Source organism: Heliconius melpomene, chromosome 7 (genome assembly GCF_056956725.1).
Source record: "Heliconius melpomene rosina isolate 202511_hmr_F chromosome 7, ASM5695672v1, whole genome shotgun sequence".
NCBI classification, from domain to species: Eukaryota; Metazoa; Arthropoda; class Insecta; order Lepidoptera; family Nymphalidae; genus Heliconius; species Heliconius melpomene.
The window spans coordinates 11,905,139-11,930,624 of NC_140395.1; the positions used below are offsets into that span (position 1 = coordinate 11,905,139).

General features: G+C 31.1%; 1 protein-coding gene across 3 annotated transcripts; it reads left to right on the forward strand.

Annotated features, from left to right (window-relative positions):
• The first annotated feature begins 683 nt into the window (after positions 1-683).
• Positions 684-25,243, forward strand: Elys (AT hook containing transcription factor 1 homolog). Of its 3 annotated transcripts, XM_085188458.1 has the most exons (39): positions 685-1,005; positions 1,084-1,213; positions 1,457-1,749; positions 2,187-2,578; positions 2,991-3,143; positions 3,765-3,897; positions 3,998-4,114; positions 4,417-4,584; positions 4,864-5,045; positions 5,128-5,253; positions 5,990-6,081; positions 6,477-6,580; positions 6,803-6,965; positions 7,228-7,347; positions 7,803-7,964; positions 8,313-8,424; positions 8,775-9,084; positions 9,453-9,597; positions 9,916-10,124; positions 10,490-10,572; positions 11,189-11,313; positions 11,439-11,655; positions 11,989-12,110; positions 12,875-13,028; positions 13,742-13,833; positions 14,640-14,903; positions 15,240-15,296; positions 15,639-15,767; positions 16,675-16,803; positions 17,667-17,735; positions 17,808-18,711; positions 19,212-19,590; positions 19,956-21,285; positions 21,639-21,850; positions 22,774-22,830; positions 23,571-23,651; positions 24,332-24,453; positions 24,805-24,932; positions 25,111-25,243. In XM_085188458.1, the coding sequence occupies exons 1-39, from the start codon at positions 909-911 to the stop codon at positions 25,151-25,153; spliced, it is 7,905 nt and encodes a 2,634-aa protein (XP_085044584.1). In that variant the 5' UTR covers positions 685-908; the 3' UTR covers positions 25,154-25,243. The 3 variants fall into 3 exon arrangements, with proteins under 3 accessions (XP_085044587.1, XP_085044584.1, XP_085044585.1); XM_085188459.1 differs by lacking the exon at positions 23,571-23,651; XM_085188461.1 differs by lacking the exons at positions 22,774-22,830; positions 23,571-23,651 and having other exon boundaries at positions 684-1,005.
• Positions 25,244-25,486: the final 243 nt, after the last annotated feature.

Sequence of the window (25,486 nt, forward strand, 5' to 3'; positions counted from 1 at the left end):
CACTTAAGAAGATCCACTATAAAGTGACATCTATAGGTGAAATTTAACCAATCATGCAATGCCTCCAGAATTCTACCATGCTACGTGTAGGATACAGCATACAAGATAAAAAAGCTTTGATTCGGAGTTATAAATTCCCAATTATGTTGTTCAGTGAGGAAAACTTCAACTGTGCCACAATAACGAACGCTCCCTCTGCCCACTTTGTTACATGCGGATTCGGGACACTAGAGCGTGAAGCTAAAAAAAAATTGTGCATTTATATTTTAATATTTTCTTATTATAATTATATGTTACTCCAATTTACGAACATTATAATTTGAAATAATTATTATTCTAACGCAAAGATTCTGATGCAAAATTCACTTTAATAAAAATTATTAATTTGTCGAACTCTATTCGTCTACCTAACTTTGTCTATGGTTTTAATCAAAATGTTAAATATGGTACTTTATAGCTTAGTATAAGGCGCAATTATTTTTATACACGATCAATGTTTTCATAAAATAAATATGACAATTGTTCAATTAACGTATATCAAAATTTATCGACTACTAATTTTAAAAGTAGTACAGGTAAAGATAAGTAATGAGCGTTGGAAATTAAATTAGAAATGTCAATGTCATGTCACATATTTTTAATGTCCATAAACCAAGGCCATAAACTAAAGTCTAAATTAAATATATTCCGCGCTTACCGGATTCGTCTGTCAAACAAGCATTTAAAGATTTAAATATTTAGTGTAAATTTATGTAGAATATAAGTTTAAATTCCTTTGTTGACATATTTCAATGTTATAAGTGTAGTTTAGAAAAGTAAACCAATAACCAACATTATGAATCATAACCTGTAGGCGAAGAATTAGCCGTTATAATTTACCAAACAAATCACTGATATAACTATCAACTATGCAAAGATTACAAGAAAGTGTGTTTTCTATTGTTAAAACAACAAGTCTGTCGCCAGCTGTTTTTAATTACTTACAACCAACCGAGGAATTCTCTGGTACGGTATAACAACAACGAAGTTAAAACACCTGCTTTCGGGATTATTATTTTAATTAACAAAAAAAACGTTTTACAGATAAAACTCCTCTTGGCGGCATCTTAAAAGACACTAAGTATGGCTGGCTTGCTCTTGGTCCGAAATTTTGTGTGGTCGATTTAAGAAGTGGTCTAAAAATTGCTGCGCGAACTTTCGGAATTGGCATAAGGTTAGCAATTTCTTCAAATTATTATCATTAATAAAATAGGCAAAACTATTGTTAGTATAATTCTAATAAAGAATTGTATGTGCTGGGGTTCTATTCTGAACTTATGCCATGTAAAAACTTAGACGGTTTCCCAGGAACAAATCCCAGTACATTAGTAACAGGACTTGAACCCATGCATTTAAATTTTATACATTTTGTAACAGGTTAATTTTCTTTTTACTTTATTTATTTTTTGTTTCACAGTAGTAGAATCACAGTGACAAGTGTGGTAGAGCTACCAACACCACTCTCAGATAATTCACAGCAACTGTTAATAAGTTTAGAGTGTGATAATACAACTAGCCTTATATATGTGTTTCACATCAATGGCTCCCAAGTACTTAGGTGCATACAAACAAATATTGTTATTGCGGAACTTGCGGTTTGTGATGCATTGCCGAATGGACCCCTGGTTTGCTTCGATGGTTGTGTTATGGCTGGTACCAAAAGAGGTGAAATTGTAGTTTTTGATCTCAACAGAACCATCTTGTTGCAAGGTAAAAATATATTTCAACTTGTCCATCTCTCGAATATTCAATTTATATTATATCTTGTTTCGACTATTCTATTTTTACTATTATATGTAGTAGTATATGTATGTTAGGCCATTGTGTAAAAATGAGACAGTGTTAAACTTTAAAAACTATCCGTTTGATCCCCACTAAGAGAAATAATTACTTTCATTTCCTAGCTCTGGTTTGGGATACATGCAATATCTCTAAAATTGGGGTAAAAGAAGAGAATAGATAGTCAAAACGTACATAAATTATCTTCTATTTGCTTATTATACCTCCCGTTACAATCTCTGTCCATCAATGAAAACCATAATAAAATTCATCCAGTTTCATAGTTTAAAAGATATAAACATATATTTTAGAGAAGTCACTTTATTTTATATGTAAAGATTATTCAATTAGCTAAACTTTTTTTGCAGCATTAAAAGATATATCAAAAGGCTACGAACATTTAGTGAGAAATGAAAATAATGTAACAAATTTGGTGTTTGTGCCTTTTAAAGCTATGCACAAAATTGAGAGTCAAAGAGACTTAGCAGTTGAAAATGATGATCACTTAGCCATTTTATTAAATGAGGATTCTTTCCATGAAGGCCAGTACATTTTCCGTAATCCTGATGCAACAGTTCGAATGAAAGCCAAACAAAGTCATATAAGAGTTACGGTGGCTCAATATATACCACAGTTAGGAAGTTTGGTTGTTGGCTTTAATTTTGGAGCATTTCAAATTTGGAATCTTTTGAATTTAGAATTGGAATTCACTTCTCAGGTCAATGTTGAATGTGTGCCTGTTACCCATTTTGGATTTCAGGTAAGTAAGAACATGTTAATAATTTTTTCTATAAGATTCAAAAGAGATTCTAATCAGGGATGCTTTGGATCTGTGTGGCAATAACTGATATGATATCTGAAACTAACAGTTTTGGATAATTTCTCATATGGGTGGAGTTTAAATAAGACTTTAAATTTTTCTTTGAAATTACAAAGTAGCAATAAGTGTAAAAATCTTTTGTTAATTAAAAAGATAAAAACAACAAATGATGATCAATTAAAATACGAAAATGTTAAAAAACTATTGTCAGTGACAGATTATGACTTGAAAAATAATTTTTGCAAATATTTAATGGCTTTATGGAATGTTTGTAGAAATTATATGTACTAACATATTATTTGCAAATTAATTAAAAAAGCAATATCAATTGATTTTGCTTTTATTATTGCAGGAACCATGTGATGATCCAAGAGCATTTTGTTATTTGTGGGTTGTTTTCTCGGTAATAGATAGATTTGAAGAAGAAGAGTTTCCTTTGGCTGTTATGTATTCTCTAACTTATCAAGGAAAGAGAATGTTGGATTGTACTAAAAGTCTTTATCAGGTAAAAAAAGTTATGTTGTATGAAGATTTATTAAATATATGCAAATTTAAAAAAAAATAAAGAATCTTGAGAAGCCATCAAGGCACAACAGCACCCCGCTTGGTTGGAATTGTGACAGTTGTGGGTTCAATTCCTACACTGGAATGTATTATGCTCATTTTCTCGCTCTGGTAATAATACAAAATGTAACACTGCCCTCTCCCTACCCTGCTATATGCAAGATACAGAATTTTGGTAAAGAGAAATTAATATTTTAACCATACTGATATATTATTCTTTTATCTATATTATTTTATTTTTTAAGATTTTGTTCTATTTAAAATTACTTAAAAACATTAAAAAAATAATGTAATATAACTTTGGAATCACCTCTCTTTTGGACACACTTTAGCCAGTTAAAGAAAACTATTTAGAAGCAACAAAAATTTAGCTTGCTTGTACTTTTAACATTATGAAATTATTATTCAATGCCAAAGATGAAAAAATATTTTAGGAAAAAAAACATTTTAAAGTCCAAGCACCCTGATCACTCAATTGATATTTTCATACACTCGCTTACAACTTTGTTTTATTTTTGTTCTAAATATTTTCCTGTTACAATTAAGGTTGTTATAATTTTAGGAATTTTCAATGGCAACAATAAGATTTCAAATAGAGTTAAGTGCAGTGACAGACACTCAGCTCATAGGTGGTAGATGTATATCATGTCATACATATTCAATCAATTCTAATCTTGGAGAGGAAGGTGAAGACAGTGAGTATGATATTTGAAACTGAAAAAATCTATGTTTTACACCTGAAGTCTCTTTTTATTATTTTTCATGCCTTCATTATATAAATGGTATATTTTTTAGCTATGTTAAACTTGTGTCAACTGATATGGGAATGTTGGGGAGATAGTCCTAACCCAGCAACTCAACATGGAATGCTTTTGTTTGATCTTGATCAATGGTACAAAGATCAAATGCCAGGTATGTATTATATCATCATTTGTTTCTGTTTTTTGTTAATTTATGTTTGTTTTTTCGTTTTGTGTTTTAGTTAATTAATATCAATTATGGTGTAATGAAGAATTAAAATAAATAAATAGAAAATAGAATATTTTTATTACGAACATACATGTACATAAAATCATATCAATTTAACTTGATTTATGAATTACATATTGACTTTTTTAAAATTTACAAATATTTAACATACCTACTATGTGAAATAAAAATTAAAAACGGCATTACTTGTTGTTTCAATAAATATTATATATTATTATTTCTAGCCACATATCATATGGAGAACAATGCATTTATGAGTGTGTCACACTGTCCTGAAGTCAGTCGTGGATCATGTTTGACGTTGGACATACGTTTGGACCCAACTTCAGTGTCTCCATACACACACGCAACCAGGCTGGAAGAACATTTTTACCCTAATTCATTGCAATATAGTAAGTAAAAAAATTTATAAAAACTCATATAAATTGTACTAGTCGTGGTACAAAGGCAGGCACGGTAAATGCCCCAGTATCGGGCTCGATTCCCGTGATGAGTTATTTTTTTCCTTTCTAAGAAAACTAAATACGACGTTGAGTTTCGTCACTTAACACGTAATGTCTCGAAAATTGGGCGATAAATGTAGAATAGAGTACCTTACCACTAGGTTCCCTCTGCCTACTCAACTATATACAGGAAAAAAAATAATAAGAAATAACATTATACCATTACAGATTGCACGTGGTTGAACACGTCAGAAGTCTCCACGCTCCATACAGTGGGTGTGCAACGGCAGTTAGTACGCGGAGTCGGCGCGGCTGGTCCCAGCTGCCTGCTGTCCCCTGCGGCGTTGTACGCTGCGGCGGTCGCGGCTGGGTTACGCCCGTTGTACTGCCTGCCGCATGCTGTTAGCCTGGTACTTTGTTTTATTTATGTATCATCCTCATAATGAACTTAAACAAAATGAAAATTTAAGCTAATTATTCTCTATTCAACAGGAAGATCAACGTCGGTATATTTTATCAGTGGCATTAGAGGGTCGACTAACCAGGTTCCTAAAGCGATGCGCGCACGACTGGGCCACCGGCACTCATAGTGGCGTTGGATGCACTTTGCCGTTTTTGGTAAGATATTTTTTAATTTAAATTAATATAAATGATCGTTAGTATCTACTATATTTTCATATTTTGTTCTCGTTTTATTTGATTTTCATACCTCAAAAAAACAATTAATATCAATAATTTAAGCCTACAATTGGAAAAAAAAACTTCTAAGTTAACTTAGTCAATATATTATTATTTTTTTACTGCATATTGCATGATACTTTCCGCGTCATCAATACTAATTATTTCTCGATGATTTACCATACAATTGTAAAATTTGGCAAGCAGTGGGAACTTCCAGTTTAAAAAAAAACAAAAATGGATAAAACACAATAAGTATATCACAAAATATAATTTCATACAAAAATAGTTAGTACTTCTGCAAATTTAAGTTTGTCAACTTTTTAAAATTGACTTACGTTAATTATAAAAATTGCATGGAACTCTCGGTAGGCGAGTCCTGCTTGCACTTGACTTGTTTTATTGTTAAACAAGAAGTCCAAAGATCTAATCATCCACCTACAAAAAAAACTGACATACATACATTCAAAGTAAAAATACAAATATAAATCATATAACTATATCTTTAAGCCAATTATTTTAACTTCCAATATAGCAGCGTCATACTTCTTGTTGGGACCATCAAGAATTATTATACTTATATGCAGTATTTAATAATATAATATTTTTTTAAATTTAATTAAAGCACATTTGAAGAAACAGCATCTTAATTTTAATTAATACAATAAACTTTTAGGTGGATTGGAGTTGGAAACGAGCTATTGAATTAAAGGAAAATGCTAAAGATCTTACTGTACCTCTATTTACTTCCGCCACAATACCTGACAGGTACATTCTTTATTCAAGAAAAATCTATTGAGACATTTAAAAATATTCTTTTATTTCAATTACTTGAATGTAAAGCCAGGTGAACCGGACTTTACATTGACGCCATGTTGTTTTGCTGTGTCGTCAGTTGGTTTTGCTTATATTTTTTAAATGGTATTTATATAAATGTCATTTTGAAATTGACTATTTTATACAATAGAAAGACAAACAATTTAACGAATTTGGCGTTGATCAGTTATTAAAAAATGTATATGTATATTATATTATGAACTACTATTTCTTGTTTTGTCTATTGCCTAAGCTATCTTTAGATATAGAATAATTTTATAGCATTGTAGAATTTCATTAAGAAAATATCATAAGATATACCTTGAGATTTATGTTATACTTTGCAGGAATGTAGTGCGTTGTCTCGAGCATTGCGTTCAACAGCTCACTCAGCTCACAGGATTATTAGATGCTATCCTCACCAAGTGTTGTAATCTTGTTGTACCTGATGGTATGTTACAATTTTTTTAAGTATATTTAAGAAAAATAGATTGTTATAAACGGCGGATTCCAAAGACGCTTCTTTATTTTCACATTTTCTATTAATTCTATTTAAAATAAAAAAAATTTTTTTTGTTAAATTCTCTATTGGCATTCAAATGGACCATTATTCACTTATTTTCTTACACTATAAAAATAAAAGCTTGTACTAAAAAGTGCTCTCTATTCCCAGCGTTAAGTGAAATGGAAGAGAAGTACAAAGGTATAGGCACAGTGTCGCTATACTTCCAAGTGGTGCAGTGGTTCGTCAGTGTCGGCCTTTTACCCGAGAGAATGCACTCGTATGAAGCATTGCCGTATCCCGCTCATCAGTTGTATTCTACTTATGATAAACGGTTTGTATCGTAGATTTAATATTTTTTTGATTTTTCTACTTTTGATCTTGCATGTAACAGGGTAGATAGAAACTTATTGTTATGACACTGCGGTCACTATTGCAAATTGAGTTGCAGAAATCAACGCCGCGATCTGCTTAGGAGAGTGGGGAAAAGAAAATAAAAAAATATGTTACAAAAATTTTAAATATATATATAATTTTAAATTTCTTTTAAGGATTAAAATGATATAGCTAATAAATATTTTTTGTTATAATTACAGTCGTGTCAAATTGCATCGGCTACAAGACAAAATGGAAGAAGACTCTGTCAATAAATCATGTTCCTTGCTATATATTGATCAACTTATTGAAAACGAATTTGGAGGTGAAAGAGTACATCAGTGAGTATTTTGCTTTTATTTAATTAGTCAGAAAAAAAAGTGCTACTAGTCACACTTGGCTTCTGAATTTTTTTTTCTCTTGTATTTTATTACAACACAGATAACAAATTGGCCCTATTTTTTCTTTTGAGATACTAAACCTTCTAACCAATGTCCTTAAAGCATAGTTACTACATGAATGGCTAAATGTATATGTAATATTATTGTATGTTGAACGGTGAAACTCACCTCGCTTTGTCTACTAAAGTTGGGAAATGAAAATAATTGATTTTCAATTTTAAAATTCCAAAAATTAAGGGATATATCTATGGATGTATGTGTGTGTGTCTGTAGGTCCGTCTGTGGCATCGTAGCTCCAAAACTGATTAACTGATTTTGACTGATATCATTTTCTAGTTGTTTGTTTACTTGAACTTTTTGTGTTACTGTTTTTTAATAATAAATTGTCTTATTAGAATGTGGATGAAAGCGGGTAGTGAATGCGGCGGTCTCTACCCGCCTCCCTCGCTATACGCGCTACTGCGACTCTATCTGCTACCCGACATCGCTGAAGAACACAAACACTCTCTCTTGTTATACCTGCTTCTGGACTATTCCATGCTTTACGATGATTTGAGGTTGGTTTTTGTGTGATTTAGTTTAATATATATTTTTCATATATATTCAGCTGATGGTTATTACAAATGTTTATGTTATTTTTTCTAATTTGCCTTATTCTATCTTGTCTTGTTCTTATTTTGTTCTTGTTTGTTTATGCGTTTTTTAAACGTGTATATAATCGAAAACTAGTAACTACCGTTATTAGTAGTTCAAACAATAAAATAAATTTGCAAATTTCACTTTCAATACTTTTTCTGGAACCGTTAATTTGAATATTATGTTGATTTAAAAATTTTTGTTATTAAAAAATAATTGTGCGTTTTTTTTATAAGATTATATAACATTATAATCAATATTATTTTCAGATATGAAGCAGTGATCCGTCGATTAATGCAATTTCCAACTATGTTTGGTTTGAGCAACACTGCCATTAAAGCTACACAAGCGTTTTGGCATCTTGATCATCGAGACTTTGATGTAAGATTACTTATTTATTACATTACCGTGGGACACTATCGTGGGAGTTAGTTAGTTAAGGACTTAGGTAGTTTAGTGTTCAACTACACACACAAATGGTTTGGGTTTGATGATCACTTGAATAATGATATTTTAAATTCTTTTGCGTCCTTCCTATCTGATTCACCTATAAATTAGTTATTTGTGCTAGGTATTCAAAGCAAAATCTTAAAAATGCTTTATTATAGAAAATATTAATCTTACAAAAAGAAATCTCAAAATATAAAAAAGAAATATTTAACCAATAATCAAAATAAACATTACAATTTTTTTTAATAAATTAATTGTTATCTTTTATTGTTTATTTATAGTTTGCTCTTGACCAACTCCAATGTCTAACTGGCAATACACTATCAGACTGGCAACACCATGTTGTATTGTCATCTCTCTTAGCCCAAAAGAAAACTCAAGCTGCTTTACAATACCTACATGTTAGAAAACCTGCACCATTGCAAAATAGTGAGATAAGTGATCACGATAAATTAGAAGATTGGCAGTCTTGTTGCCATTTGTATTTGGCTAGAGGTTTGGTGTTCGAAGCCTTGGATGTTATTAGAATGTGTGTGCAAAATGCGGAATCAATTAATGACAAAAAACATTTGCTTAATTTCATTTATAAAGGTTAGTGTATACATTTTTTTATTTGTTTTCACCTTGTATAAATGGTAGTGATTTGTAATTATAAATATATAAAACTGAGTATTCGTCTTATTAGTTTCTTGACTTTTGCCGCATTTTAATTAAGAAAATTTGAACCAAGCGGGATTTAATTGCGCGCCTTTCGGGAACAAGTATTTTGCAAGAGGCACAAGATGAAATTCTGCTACGTTTCATACGTTTTGTTTCCTAAGTGTGGAATAATAATTTTAAATTGTTAAAATTAAGAATAACTGAATTAATAAAAAAACACTAATTTTACTCTCTCTTTTGTTTATTATAAGTTTTCTCTCTGTGTAATCATTATATTTTTCTTTTTGCTTTTTTCATAGGATGTCGCAATACTGGTCAGCTAGCTAAAGTTCTTCAAGCTACACTATTACCATTTGAAGAAGAAGTGTTTATAAATTATTTGAAAGATTGTAATGAATCGCAAACTTCTGACATTCTTATTATGTACTACTTACAACAAGCCAGGTTGGTATTACAGACTATTTTTGCTCTGTTTCCAAAACAAAATTAACTTATCAATTGGTTATAAATTAGCTTAAGTTTCAAATATGGAGAATTGTAAATATGGAAAAATGTAACAAAAATTAATTCAATGGCATGTTGTTCATGACTGATATCACACGCTTAACAATTTCATGGGTTCTACAAATATTCTTCTTATTGAACTAACCCCTAATGCTAGACGAAATTAGGTAAGTAATAGACAAATAAAAATTCATAATGTTGAACTCCGTAATAGATCTTGTTATTCTTATTCACCTTATGAATATTATTATCCCATAGATACTTAGAAGCTCAGCAATACAACAGCCACATAAAAGCGCGCGCGCGCCCCGCGAGCGCGACCAGTGTGGGGCTGTCGGCGGAGTCGTTGCTGGAGGCGCTGGAGCGCGAGGGCGCGCGCGACGCGCTCGTCGAGGCGGCGTGCGGCGCTCTGCCCGCCGTCACCGTCACTGTCGCGAGAGTCGCTTTGACTGACTTCGAACCGCATAGTATGTTGTGTTCTAATTTTAAATTTTGTTCTTGTTAAAAATTTTTTTTAGTTTGTTTCTGATCGTATATGGAAAATTAATTGAAGTTTTATTATTATTTTCTTACCATACTTATTAATTGAGCCGTGTGTGATATTTATTTATATTTTTTTCAAACTTCACGTTTCATATATTATGTAGTAAAAAATACTTTATACATAATTTTAATACATGCATATAGTATAAACGTACTTCAGGCGAGCGAAGCGGCGAGTATATATTGAGCATCAAATTGATAATTATAGTGTAAGTTATCATAGAACACTAAAAACACTAAAAAAATCTTATTATTATTTGATTCATAATTGTTTTTAACTTTGTTTCAGTTATGCGACCTAAACCAATGTCAGTGTATGTTCAAGCGAATTCTCCTAAGAACACATTTGTGTACAAATCGTCTTTCATACAGGTATTGTATTTTTTAAAAATTGTCATTGAAGGTACTTTTTATTAGAATGATTACTATCTCTACTTACATTTTGCATTTAAAAACCTAAACTCCTTTAGGAATCAATAAAAATATGAAGTTCTGTAAAATTCTATATCCTTCTACAAAATCCCAAAAAAGTGATAGACAGATTAAAAAAGCTCCTGGAAAGAATACTAATAGTATTATTAAAAAAAAATTCAAAGGCAATTCAACCCCACGAAAACTGTAGACACAGTTAGACACGACCTTACCATGACAACACCATTTATTTAGACATTTTTTTTCAGCTTCACGCTACATCCTGCACATTCTTCAGGGTAGGCAGAAGGAACCTAGTGATGAAACACTCCGTTCCTCATTTTCTGCCGAATTCTGGAGGCATTGCGTGTTGAGTGGCGGAATTCAACGCCGCGCTTTGCCTCGACACCAGAGCGAAGAAATGGAAATATAAACGTAAATAAATATTTCACTTCCTTCAGTTGGGATCGAACTCACAACCGTCCCGTTACAGTCATACCATTATGCCTCTGCCCTACGACGGCCTCAACTAGCTTTTTTTAACAATAAAAAAAACTTAATTTCATTTATTATGTAGGACACAATTGAAAATGCAAGTGAGACATGGATTAACAAGCCGAGAATGAGGAAAGGTATCAAACGTGCTCTCAACATTGAAGATACTCCTTTTATTTGTACACCAAAAACATATAAGACTAGAAGGTAATAAAAAAATGTATATTCTGTTGCCAAGTATTATAGGAATTGTAATATTCTTTATTGCACACAAAAGATATAAATAATACGAAAAAATCAAAACATACAATATGTTCAAATCTCTATTCCAGTTTCTTATCAGAGCAAAAATCTTCAGAAGCGAGTCCGGCAAAACGAGCCAAACTGGACCTTACGGGTACACCAAGAAAACCCAAAGTCCCGTGCACTTTAAAAGTCAGTGAAACACTTAACCAGCAAATGGCAAGTCTACTCGACATGCCTGAAGTTGAAAGCCCACATAAAAATTATGAGAGAAATGGCGCTGAAACACCGCATAGCATTTTAAAGGTTATTGACTATATTTTAATTTTATATTTAGTTTTATGTGAATAGTACTATTGAGTTTATTATTAAAGCTAAAAACAAAATTAGCAGATAATATTAAGTGAATTAAATTAATTTTAACAGTATTTATACATATGTGTTTGATGTAATCTAGATGGGAATTGAACCCATAAACGTCGCATTTTACACGACGCAATTTTCGATAACAGCCCTTATTTTCATAATTTCATATATGATATAAACGCATTTTCGTATAATTCTGATGTTCGTTCAATATGACGTAAATAATTAAAGTTTATATTCATTATTAATATTAAATAAGAAATCATTTTCTAGAACCGTCGACCAGAAAGCCGAAACCAAGAACCCCTATCTCCAGTGGATTCAAGATATTTAGGTGACAGTGATGAGGAATTAGAGACGGCAAGCAATCACACACATTGTAGTGATGCTAATAAGTAAGATATCACAATTATTTGTAAATCTATACTTCTATATTGAATATTATAAAACTGAAGAGTTTGTAACACGCTAATCTTAGGAACTACTGGTTTAAATTTAAATAAAATATTTTGTATTGCATAGTATACTTATCGACATTGTTTCATGGCCATTCCATGATTAAAGAAAATTGCAGCGTTATTAAAATGCATGGTTAAGCTATGCCACGCAATACGCATTGTTGTGGATATTGGACAATTATGTTTCAAGACTAGGCTCTCTAGAGAGAGATAGGCATATAACAGTTATACCCTATTATCTATATATATAAAATCGAAAGGTCACTCACTCATCACGATATCTCAGAAACTACAAGTGCTAGGAATCTCAAATTTTGCATAGGAGTTATTTATAGGACGTAAGTGCTCGCTAAGACGGGAATTTGCAATATTCGACTTCTAAAGGGTTGTTTTTGGGGTCGGAAGTTTGTATGAAACTTCGTTACTACAAATGCTAGGAGTTTCAAATTTTGCATAGACGTCACTAGGACGTAGTCATGGAGACAGAAATTAATAATAACATAGTTCATGCGGGTGAAACCGCGAGCGGGCCGCTAGTACAGGATAAAGCCTGAAGTGTAATTAATATATATATTACAATAATATCCTTAACATAATAAAATTTTGAAATTTCATTTTTTTATATTATATATGTATTTTTTTATATTTCTTAGAAAATTTAATTATACGATGTTTTACATAATATTTTTTATATATTTCAGGCATTTGCGTTTTACAATACCAACATCGTCAGAAGCAGGTTCAACCCCATCACCAGTCGCTGTACCAGTATTAATGAAAGATATTAAAGAAGAGGTACAAGATAATGATGACAATGATCAGTTTGATGAGAATGGACATAGGACTTCTCCCATGGTATTTTTTTTATTTATTTAGCTTCATGCTGCATCCCGCACACGGCAGGATAGGCAGAGGAAACCTAGTGTTAAACCACTCTGTTGCCCATTTTCCGCTAAAATCAAGAGGCATTGGGTGTTGAGTGCTCACGCCGCACTTTGAAATATTTTATTCCCACTAGTGGATATCGAACCCACAACATGTCTCGTTTACAGTCACGCGCCTGCGCCACCGCTGGTCTCATAAAGTTCTTGTCGTACTATAATAATAAATATGGACATAGAAGCTCCTCCTATACTTATTTGTTGTATTTGTATAGTTTTGTATTGCTTAATGGTAATCAGGAGTAGAAAAGTGTAAATTACATATATATGATTGGTGGCAAATTTAAATCAAAGCTTTGTTTAAATATCTATTTCCTGAGTGTAATTTCAATGCTTTATATCACAGTAGTACTGCTATTAGTATGAAGCGAAGAATTAAAAATAAGAATGTTATAAATAAAGTTCTTAATTACTAGCTATTTCGGCTATTATACGGCTTCGTCCGCATGTTCAAGTGTTCAAATAACTAAAAATTATACACATTTTAAATGCCATGTATAACATTTTTGAATTAGTAGTTCCAAAAGATTGAGTAGTTCCAAGAGACTGATTGGTCTGTTTTAGCAAACAAATTCTTCAACTTTATAATATTAATATAGTTATAAAAAGGTTTATTTTATTTTTCAGAGTGAACAACATCCAATGGAGTCACCGCCAAAAAAATTTGCGGCAGAAGAGGTCAAGTCGAGGAAATCTTACAAAGACACTGTGAGATCAAGGTATGGTTACATACATGGATTTCTTATGAAATTACATTACAATTTACTTTTATTATATTTATTACTAGCCGATCTGGGCGACTTCATCCGCTTGAATTATACGAACATTTATTATTCAAATTTAAATGCAAAATATTCTTTATTCAAATAGACCAAGGCTTCTTAAACTTTTGTCATTCACGACCCCATTCACGAGTTTCTTAACGACCCCCTATACAAATATAAAAGAAAAATAAATAAATATTTTTTGATGATTTATTTATTAGGTAACAATATACATATGAAAATATATAGTTTTAGAATTCGTTTTGAAACATACAAAAATCCGCCAACTCTAGTGATGTTATAAAATGGTATATATAAATATTTGACATTAGAATCTCTCGCGACCCCAGAATTTCGCTACGCGACCCATAGTTTAAGAAACCCTGAAATAGACTATTATAAGCACTTTTGAATCGTCGAATGAATATATACATTCTTGTAGATAAAAAATGATAAAACATAAAATCATGAAGTTTATCAAGTAACATTTGGTAAGACATATTAAATACTAATAATCATAAACAAAATATTTTTTTCTCTGTCGTCGTTTTTTGGCCCACCCTAATATATATAAATTATTAACGTAATTTTATATCTGTTAGTAGTATATAAAATCATCGTTGACTTGATTTCCGTCTACCACACTCCACAATGTAAGAGAAATTTGAACATATAAACGGAACATATTAATTAACTAAACAATTATGAATCAAAAACATATTCTTTTTTAATCTTATTACAGGTTACATTTTTTGTTACAGGAAATCACTCTCAATATCAGTGAATAGTAGTCTCTCAGATGATCCAAACTCGTCCGTAGAAAGCATAGCAGATATACCTGTAACTCTAATAAACCCACGGTATACTGGAAATAGAAATACACCAATGATCTCTCCGTGCAAGGAAAGTGAGAGAGAAACACAGATGGAAGTGAAAGTGGAGAATTTAGAGACTTTCGTACCAAGAACACCATCTGGGAGGCGGAGTATACGATCTGGTAGTGATACGGCATCTTTGGGTAATAGGTGGGTAATATTTTTTTGTACACCAAGCATCTTATTGTAGCTGAACGTTATTTAACGTTATTTATATCAAATAGTAGGATAAGAAAAGGTAATGATCGTTATCAGAACATGCACTTTGTTAATGAAATACCCGTGCAAGGAAATGGTAATAATTCATATATCTCAGTGGGGGAAACCAACATCTGTGGAATATACAACTAGGCCTCTGCTGCTGCGCCACGATAGTCTCTATAATATTCGTTAATACAACTATTTTTATTTTAAAATGTTACACCAACCTGTGGTAGTATTTTTTTTGTATAGTGTGTATAGTTCTGATAGTTTTTTTTATTTCAGAAGTCATTCAGCTACACCCGAACGTCTAGATTCGCCAATAGTTACACCAGCACGAAGGTATAATTTTCTAATATAATTAATGAATATAAAAATTTTCAGCTTAAAAAAACTCGTTTTCTCTCTCGATAGTTGTGCTTATGATACTGAGAAATATTTTTTCTAAATCTTTGTAACGTAACATACAGGACGCAGCATGTCATGGCCAACTTCGAAGATTTGCTTTCTAAACTTTAGCGAATTGTACATGCCAGAGAAAAATGAACAAAATTAATAATAAATCCTTACGCCGCGACTCGTGCACCGTACTCTCTTTGTATTTGTTTCTCTTTATTGTGTTGTCATTTGTATGGCAGTTAGTGGGTAAAAGTCTTAACTTACTTATATTTGTTTATATATCAGATGCAGATCACGCACTCCGGAACTCAGTCCAAGGTCCTCCTTAGCACCTATTCCTGAATTACCTAAACAGGAGGCTGGAAGTGAACCCCATGCCTCTGCACCATTACTTACTATTCCAAGACAACTTAGGTATGTATACAAAAATATTATTTCACTTTGTATATACAAAAATAAAATATTTTTCTCTAAGTAGAAATCAAAGTAAGTACCTCACAGTGTTACCAAATTACAATTATTAATAATATGCTAGTAATACAATAAAGATTCTCCTGCCAAACAAGTTATGGTTATGACTTTATGAGTTTGATTTTCACTTTAAGGAATATTTGTTTGTACCTTTGTCTTTTCAGGTGTGTGATGTTATTACGTTTCTTTTATCTATACTTATAATAAAACAGTAAAATAATTTTATCTATACATTTAGTATTTTTGACTGAAACAGATAGAGGAAGACTTAAATTTCTTGTCTGTCTGTATGAATGATCACGTTTATCTCCGAAAGTACTGAACCAATTTACTTAAAACTTTCACCAATTGTTTTGTTTTAACTCAACTTAACATCCTAACATCTTTTCATCAAAATTGGTTCATTAAAAAAAGTTAGTTGTATTTGTAACGGGCTTTCAAAACAACCGATGAGGTTCTCATTTAAATATTTTCGATTCAATATTTGATTAATTATTTTGGATTCGATTTCGTTATTGGATTATTTGATTCGATTTGGGTATGTTTTGTAATATATTGCATTATTACATATTACAGTTATTTTACAAAGAATATTATAAATCCTTACCCTAACCAATAATTTAACATTTGAAGCTGTTTCTGAACGAGTAAATTAAATTATTCATTGACATCAACATTTGACTGTCAGTCAATTCTGTTTATTAAATGAATAATCATGTACTTCAAGCGGGCGCAGCCGTGGGTGAGCCGCTAGTTTATACTATAGTTGTAAATAAGTTAAATAAATCTAAATTTAATAAACAAATAAATAAAGTTTTTGAAGATAATTAATTTTTATATATATTTATAGAAGCAGATCTCGTACACCAGAAAGAAAAGAGAAATCAATTATAGAGTCACCACGGCTGGAGGCGATCAAGGAAGTGCCCAAAGAAGTATCAGAGTCACCACCAGCTTCGCCAACTCGTCGCAGTTTAAGGTTAAATATATCTTAAATATCCTTTAATGAAAATATCCTTTACTAGTGATACAAACGCTGCTTCGCCCGCGTAAACTTGTTGTTTTATCAAAGCCATAAAGAATCTTTACATAAAAAGTAATCTATGCTTTATTCTGATGTATAAGCTACTGTAAAGTTTCATCTAAATCGTTTCAGCAGTTTTTGCATGAAAATGAAATAAACATCCATCCTCACACACTTTTACATTTATAATATTAGTAGGATTCAAATAGACTATTGCAAGAACTTATTAAATCGTTGAATGAACGTAAAACTATCATTAACAAGGATCGGAAGGCAGCTCTGAAGAGCCGGCAACAAACTCAAGTCGCTTTTCTCAATATCAATGTTACTATTTTAATTTAATATTACGTAAATTGGCAATATTACTGCATGAGATTCAATTTAAAATAATTCCATACATTATTATTGTTAAATATACCTGAAGAGTGAATAGATTTTATAGGAAAGCCTTTTTAACATTAATATTGATTGAGATATTTAATATATTTATATTATTCTTTGGCAAAATATTCTTATAGTGCAAATTGTATACCTGAAATATCAAGCTCATCATATTCAGGGCTAGCATTTATTAAGTTACTTAATTTATTCATTCATTACTTGCTTCTTTCACTTATTGGAATATATTTATAGACAAAAAAATAAAAATGATCGATTCTATGTAAAAAAGTACAAAAGGTAATATAAACATACCAATATATAACATATTTGTCATTGACTTAACCCTCTTCTAATAATTTACGCATTTTACGTTGCATGTTTCCTTGACTTTTTAATATCAAATGAGGATTGATTAGTAACTAACAATATCTATTCAGAAGTCGCTCTCGTACTCCAGAGGTCGAAGTGGAAGAACAACCAGCCATATCTAGTCCACGTAGCTTAAGGTATAAACAATATTTATATAATAATTTTATCTTAAGTAGTATAACAAAAATTATTCAATATTAAATTTATAGGAGTCGTTCAAAAACACCTGAGAAGCTAATGTCACCTAAAAAAGAACCATCCCGAAACAAAAAATCTTTATCCAGAATAGTATTAGAAGCTAATACGTTTGCTAAAACTAAACAAGCTGAAGTGGAAAAAATGGATACAGATGTCATTGAAGAAAAAACTGAGACAGTAGAGAGTACTCCAATGAAATCTAATAAAACTGTACCAAGTTTCATGGATGTCACGTTTTCACCAATAGTAAACAAATCTGTTCTTCAAAGCTCATCTGAAAGCTTCCTTGTAGTCTCACCGGAGAAGCACTCGGGAGCTGACGAAGACAAAATCAAGCCACTACCGGCTTTTACCAGTATTAATGAAATTTATATAGAACGATCAGTATTACACAGCTATGAGAGTAGTGTGGCTGAGACAAGTATAAAAGAAAAAGAATCTCATACTGAACTTAAATCTGTACCTGCATTTACAACTATTCACGAAGATTTTGGAAAATCTGTTCTACACAGCTTTGAAAGTAGCATAGAAACTAGTGCTCAAGAAAAACAAGTTAAAATAGAAGAATTACCTCAAACTTCCATTAAAATAAACGAAAGTGATTGTAAGAAACCTGTATTCGTTGAAGATAGTACTATAGACACATCGAATGTCCAGAATTTAGTAGATTCTAATATAATGACCAGTGACAGTGAAGTTGAAGTAAATTGGAAATCACAAGAAACGGCGCGAGTTATGAAGGAGAAAGAGCAAATAGTTGAAATAGAGAGGGAAATTAGTGAAATTGAGGGTGAAATGTCGGATGAGTGTAGGGTTGAATCTGATTCTGAAGTTGTAGAAGAATCGAGTGAAAGTTCCGAAGAGAACGAGGAAGACGAGGAAGGAGATGGTGAGAACTCAGGGAATGAAGAAGAAGTGAGTATTTTTAGCATTCTTATAGCATTTACATTTCATATAGAAATTAATCTCCATATAGATATAATAGGTAGATAACATAGATAGTTAGATATAGTATATAGTCATAGATCTTGTCATCATAGTTAGAACATGCCTTTATTAGCTTTTTTTATTATTTTTTTATCAGCTTTATTTATGTCTTCTGTATTCCACATAGCAGAACAGGCAGAGCGCAACTAGTACTTTTTTTCCTTACTTTCCGTCTAGTTTTAAAGACATTGCGTATTGTGTGGCGGAACTCAACGCAACGCTTTACCAGAGCGCAAATATCAAGATTATTACTTCTCCCAAGTGGAAATCGAACCCATAACCGTTGCGTTTATACTACTCCACGATAATCTTATTATTATTTTTAAAGTGTGAAAAATGAACGTATATAAATCACTACGTTCAAATGTTTATAAATTTCTAAAAAGTATTGGTCTTATTATTATATAAAAAAATGAATATATTTTTAGGAATCCGGATCTGAAGGTGAAGATGAAAGTGAAAATGAAGTAATATCCATAGTTGATTCAGACGAATCATCTGATAACTTGCAAATTAACAAACAAGTTACCAATCCTGAGGAAAAAAAACCTGAAATTACAGAAAATGTAACCATTGAAGAGATAGAAAGTGTTCCTATTTTAGAACAAGCAATGGAAATTCCTGTAAATACTGTTGAAGAGCAAAAAGATATTTTGACAACTTTAATAGTGGATGTAGAACCCAACATGTCCATACTCACTGATGATAACTCTATAGTAGAAACAGAATCTATTAATCTTAATTATTCTGATGAAAATAAACATGATATGGGAAAAGCTGAAGAGATTGTTGAACCTATGGAAACAGGTATCTGTTTTAAATATTATATCTTTTGTTATTTAAAAGGAAGCCATGCTGTATACAATAGCATTTCTTATTCTAAAAAATATTCTTACAAGGGTTTTTACATTAATTGTCTACCGCACTTACAGCCCTGAAGTTAGACTTTCTAAATTTTTGCACGTTGTTCACTTGAGAAGAAAATAATAAAAAATTAAGGAAAATCTTAAAATCAAATATGCGCAGCCGTCTACAGCTAGCATAAGAGAGAAACTCGTAAACCGTACTGTACAAATGTCCATTTTTTATTCTATATAAATCATATTTACTTCTCAAATTTAAAAACTTTAATTTAATATTTTAATTGATAAATATGTACATTTTTCTTTCAGCGGCTATGCGAATCGTAGTAACGGTAGAAGAAGTACCTTCTATAGAAGAGGAGGAAAATGTCCGAAAAGAAATTATTAAAGAACTAGTGCCAACAAGTGAAAGCGTAGATGTAGTCGATGCTAATATACCTGTAGAACCCGAAAGTGAAGATATGGTAAAAAAATCTGTACAAATCATCTCTGAACAAAAAAAACTTCGAATTGTTCCAAACGAAGTAAAAACTATAGAGGTTATGCAAAGTGATATTAAGGAAGAAGTTGAAGTTAAAAAAGATACCGATAATAAAATCGATAAAATCGATTCTAAGGAAATGGAAACAGATGAAAACCTAAATATGCCTATTGATGAAACTTCTCGAAGTAAAGATGATGCCGACAAATCAGTAAGTTCAAAGAATAGACAAGAAAACGAAAGCTCTACAACTAAGGAAATCTTAAATTATGCTGAAAGTTCAAAGGAAAAAAAAGACTTTAAAGATAAAGAAAGTGAGCTAGTTATTGAAAGCTCAAATGATAAAGAAACTAAAACTATCGAAGTTAAAAAGGATACTAAAGATAAGAAGGTTCTAAAAAGTACAGAAAGCTTACAAATACAAAAACTCCCCGACATTAAAGAAAATGAAATTACAGAAAAATCTGAATCCACAGGAGCTAATGAGCCATTGGAAACTAAAGTAATTCAAAAAGAGAAAGTTTCTAGAAAACGTACACAATCGACTAATTCCGTAAAATCTACAGATGCAGAACTTCCAAAAACACCTTCAACAAGAAGAAGGGCTCAATCAGTTAATAAAGATATTGAAGGAAATGAACCTGAAACTAAGACAGTAGAAGTAACTCCAAGACGAGCTAAAACACCGTTGGATGTTAAAAAAATAATGACACGTAGAGCTTCTAAAGAATTATCAGAGAAGATCGAAGAAGATATTGCAGAGGAAGTGTTGACTCCACGTCGTCGTTCCACTCGTTCTACAAGTAAAAAAGAGGATGATAACTCTAGTGTTGCATCTACATCTCCTGTTAAAGCTAAAAGCGTAACACGTAGAAAATCTAAAGATGAAGATAAGATAGAAGATATAGAAGATGTTCTAACACCACGACGGCGATCTTCTAGATCTAAGAACAAAAAAGAAGATGATAGTGCTAGTGTGATATCAGATGTTTCAGTTAAATCTAATAAGAGTAAAACGGAAGAGGGTGAAATTAAATCACGTAAAGGCCGGAAGTCAATATTGAGCGCGAAAACTGATTTGTCGGTTATACCGGAAGTGGTCACGGAAGATGCTAAGGCAGAAAGTGCTGATACAATACAAGAATTAGGTGCTAGAAGGTATGTAGAAAATACAATATATTATTATGTTTTTTTTTTCTGTTAATTAAGGATTTGGGTGGCTTTGAAAATGTGTGGGCTTAATTGACTTTTACCTGAATACCCCATGCAAAAATAGGTAATGAGTTTAACAGCTTATGTATGTCAGATTAAACTTATGATATTTTTTTATGTATGTTTAGTACCAACATTTTATGAACCTATTTTTACATTTAAAATAAATCTTTATTTATAAACCGAAAGACAGCAAACAGATAATAAGATTTTCACATATTAAGTAATAAATATATTGAAAAGTAACTTCGTTTTTTCAAATTTCCTTACATTAAAGTCTTTACATGTAAAAATTTCAGGTTAACTCGTAACCAAAAAGCAGTACTACAATCCCGGTTGGAACCCAAAACCCGGAACCCCCAAGCCCAAACCCGAACCAATAAAATACGAGAACCAAGTGTCACTTCTCGTTCAGAACTCGATGATGATGATGATGACGCATCATCGACCTATTCAATGGACCCAAATACAATGGATAGAATTAATTTATTAAATAAACCCAATTTTGAAGGTAAGTACATAATTTATAGTCCTAAAAACCTTAATGTGACAAGGATGTGATTGTAAGGCAACTGTTGCGGGTTCGGTCACTCGAGGGATTGAATGATTATTTCTTAAAAATATTAATCTTTTCTTCGTTCTGGCACCAAGGCAAAAAGCCCGGAGTTAAGTTCCGCCGCTCAACACGCATTGCCTCGAAAAATTAGGCGAAATGTGGGCAATGGAGTGTCTTAACACTAGGTTCTCTCTGCCTCCTGTATGCTGGATTACAGTATGACGCTGATTTATTTTTTACTAGGTCCAAAATTGAAGAAATATATCTATTTGAGTTAATCTTTCTGGAGATTTTTTTTTACATTGGTATTAATTAATATTTATCCTTTTAGAATTGCTCGTTAAATATTTTTTTGTCTATCTGAGTTTTATCTCATTTATTGTCATGCATGTCTTAGATCCATCCATCCATCAGCCTTTCGACGTCCACTGCTGGACATAGGCCTCCCTTAATTCTCGTCACTCTGTCCGGTCCTGCGCTCTTTGAATCCAGCGGTTGTCTTAGATATGGTTTTTAAACTATTGTGCTATTCTTATTTATTGATCGCTTAGCTAGCGTCATATCACAATAAATTATTTTATTTGAAATTATTTGATATTGCATTTATTAATTGCAAAATTAAAAAACAATAATAATAATTTGTATTAAATACTGTTTCCAAAACAGTATACATTTGTTTTGACTATGATGCAAATAAATATTTAATAGTCTTCAATTCACTATAAAGATAATAATAATTAAATAAAATATAGGATTTCCTAAAAATATATATTTAAATTTACAAACTATTTGTTTTAAACGATTTTTTTTAAACTAGCTAAGCGATAGCTTTTGTATGTAAAACTGCTGTAAATGTTCCTTTACTGCAAAAACCCTAGGCTCACCAGATCCAGAGGAAATGAGCAACTCCTTAGATGTCACCTTCGCTAGACGATGTAAGTATTAAATATGCTTATAATCCTCTCTAATATTGCATGCCTTTTGTTCATTTTTTATTTTTTCACATTTTTTTAATAGCATGTAATCATCAATGAAAGTCATCTTAGCATACTTATTAAGAAAACTTATAATTTTTTTCTTAACGTAGCGGGAATTTTATAAGTTTTCTTAATAAGTATTTTTCTTTCTTAAATGTGGAATGTTAAAAATTCATTTTAGCATGTTAGCAATGCTAATGCCTTTAAAATAGTTTTTAAATAGTATGGTTATTATAGGAGGAAACTCAGTTCTTTAAGATCAATCTTATTTTAGGTAAATATATTTACGTACCACCTTTTGTTTGAAATATATTGTCCTATAATACTAATAACCTCCTATTTATAAATAAAAATACTTTTAACGAATTTTGTTATCAGCAGATACTATTAATTTGAGCTATACTTTAGAATAATTAAAACAACTCAGTTTATTTTTAATATCAAAATAAAACAGATCATTGACAGGAAAAATTTATGTATCCAAACCACAATGGGTTTTATATACTTTAATTTTTTAATAATAATTCTAATAAATTCTGTGCTAACATTATAAACTCTATGATTATAACTAAACGATGTTAGCATTAAATCCGTTATAAAAGTAATTTTATTTACACAAGATTTTGACACATTTATAACTTTAAAAAAATGCCTAGATCAGCACTTCAATAAGCTTTTCTATAACTAAACATTTCCAGCTCGCATGGCAAGAGCAGCTTCTGAGACTAAATCTTTGCTGAAACCCGCTAAAGTCGTTAGAAGTTTGTCTGTAGATATTGGTAAACAATTTTGTATTTTTATTTCTTGTGTTGTATATCTTTCTATATCAATAAATATAATTTTCTTTTGTTTTATGTTTAAATATTTATGTATAATTTATACTGTCTTTTATAAACATTTTATATATTATTTATGGCTAAAATTTTATTTTCTTTACTTTTATACAATATACACAATAATATGTCTTAAATTACAGTGAAATATTAAGGTATTAGCTTATATAGCAATAATCCAATATATGAATATTGATTAACATTTTCATCTATTTACAATAACATGTTTACAAATACTGAAACTGCATTCCAATTCATATAAAAAATATCATATATCAGATATGTACATTTAAAAAAATCTGTTCTGAAGAATCTAAATGCTCCTTTGCATTTTGAACAAATACTGATTATGCTTTTAGTTAATTCATTAACTCCTAGTCCTAGCAGGTATTTTACATATTAGTGCAATGGGTTGCCACAATACATAAATTTAACTTCGTTTTGTATATCTTGTCGTTAATTATAATATCACAATAAAATTTCTCCTTACACACATTGCCCTTATACTTTCTTTATAACAAATCAACTTAACCTAAAAAAATATGTAATATGTATCTTATAATAGTAACGTTCAAATTTGAAATTTATTATTGTTTATTTCTCTTAAAAATACATTAAATTAAAAGGTGCTACCCCCGAGGCGCTGTCCCCCTACGACAGTCCGGTACGCCGGCGCCGGGCCTCGTTCGCGCGTGCCTGCGAAGCCCTACACACGCCCAAGGGACGACGCGCTTCGACTGACTTATGGGTATGTTTTTAAATTGTATTCTAAAATATTTTTCTATCGTTAATATTGATAACATATAAAAAATACTGATTGTATAATTTTAATTTATACACTTATATGAATCTATCTATGAATCAATGTCACGAAATCTTGGTAAAACTGTTGACTCTCTTTGATTAGTTCAAAATATGCACACTGGAATTGATGGTAATACAATATTTTTATACCATGTACTTGATGTTTTGTCAAGGACGAAACGAGAAAGAGACAAAGAATCGCATTTTTTTTGTTTTTATACCATTTTGTATTTGTATAATGTATTATGTTGTGTCTTTTTTTATAACAGGGAAATGTAATTTTTTTTTTTTTCAGAAGGGGGACACTCCAAGTCAGCAAGGATCCCCCGTGTCAGTATCAGAAATTGAACCTGTGACCCCCGCTCGGCGATCCCGGCGTGCCTCAGTCGCCTCTAATACTAGCCAATCCACGAGTGTTAGGAAGTAAGACTTTTTTTGTTTCTCTGTACAAATTTACGTTATCCAAAGATTGCTGTAGCTTGTACTTAAATAGTAATAATAATATCTGCAAATATTTTCAGCTTATAATTAGTATAAAACACAACATTTTTATTCTAAAATACAGAAATTAATAAATTCTCATTGCTTATTCTAATTTCAGGTCTAGAAAAGCTACGGATAAAGAAAAAGAAAGCAAGGAGTAACTCTTAATTTATTATTATTTGTTTATTTACTAGTTAATATTTCATTGAATTTTGCATTTGTATAAATAATATATTACATTAACAGTTTAATTGGTTTTATTTACTTACTTTAAGGGAACACAGGGTTTTAATATTCTTTATTTCAGTCGAGTTAACAATATTTGTTTAAGGTAGCTTGCTACAACAATTTTTTTTATGATTAATTTTACTTTAAATAAAGAATAAGGAACAAAGCTGTAATTACAGACTACATACACAATTTATTGTCAAATAACGCTATTTTATTCTTAAAAATAAAAACTGGAAAACATGATTACCAACAAAAAACTATAC

Coding starts and splice junctions, on each gene's coding strand:
- Elys (XM_085188458.1), top strand. CDS start 909: ATGCAAAGATTACAAGAAAGTGTGTTTTCTATTGTTAAAACAACAAGT. Junction 11,314..11,438: donor AAAACATATAAGACTAGAAG/GTAATAAAAAAA, acceptor TCTCTATTCCAG/TTTCTTATCAGAGCAAAAAT. Junction 16,804..17,666: donor CCAACTCGTCGCAGTTTAAG/GTTAAATATATC, acceptor ATATCTATTCAG/AAGTCGCTCTCGTACTCCAG.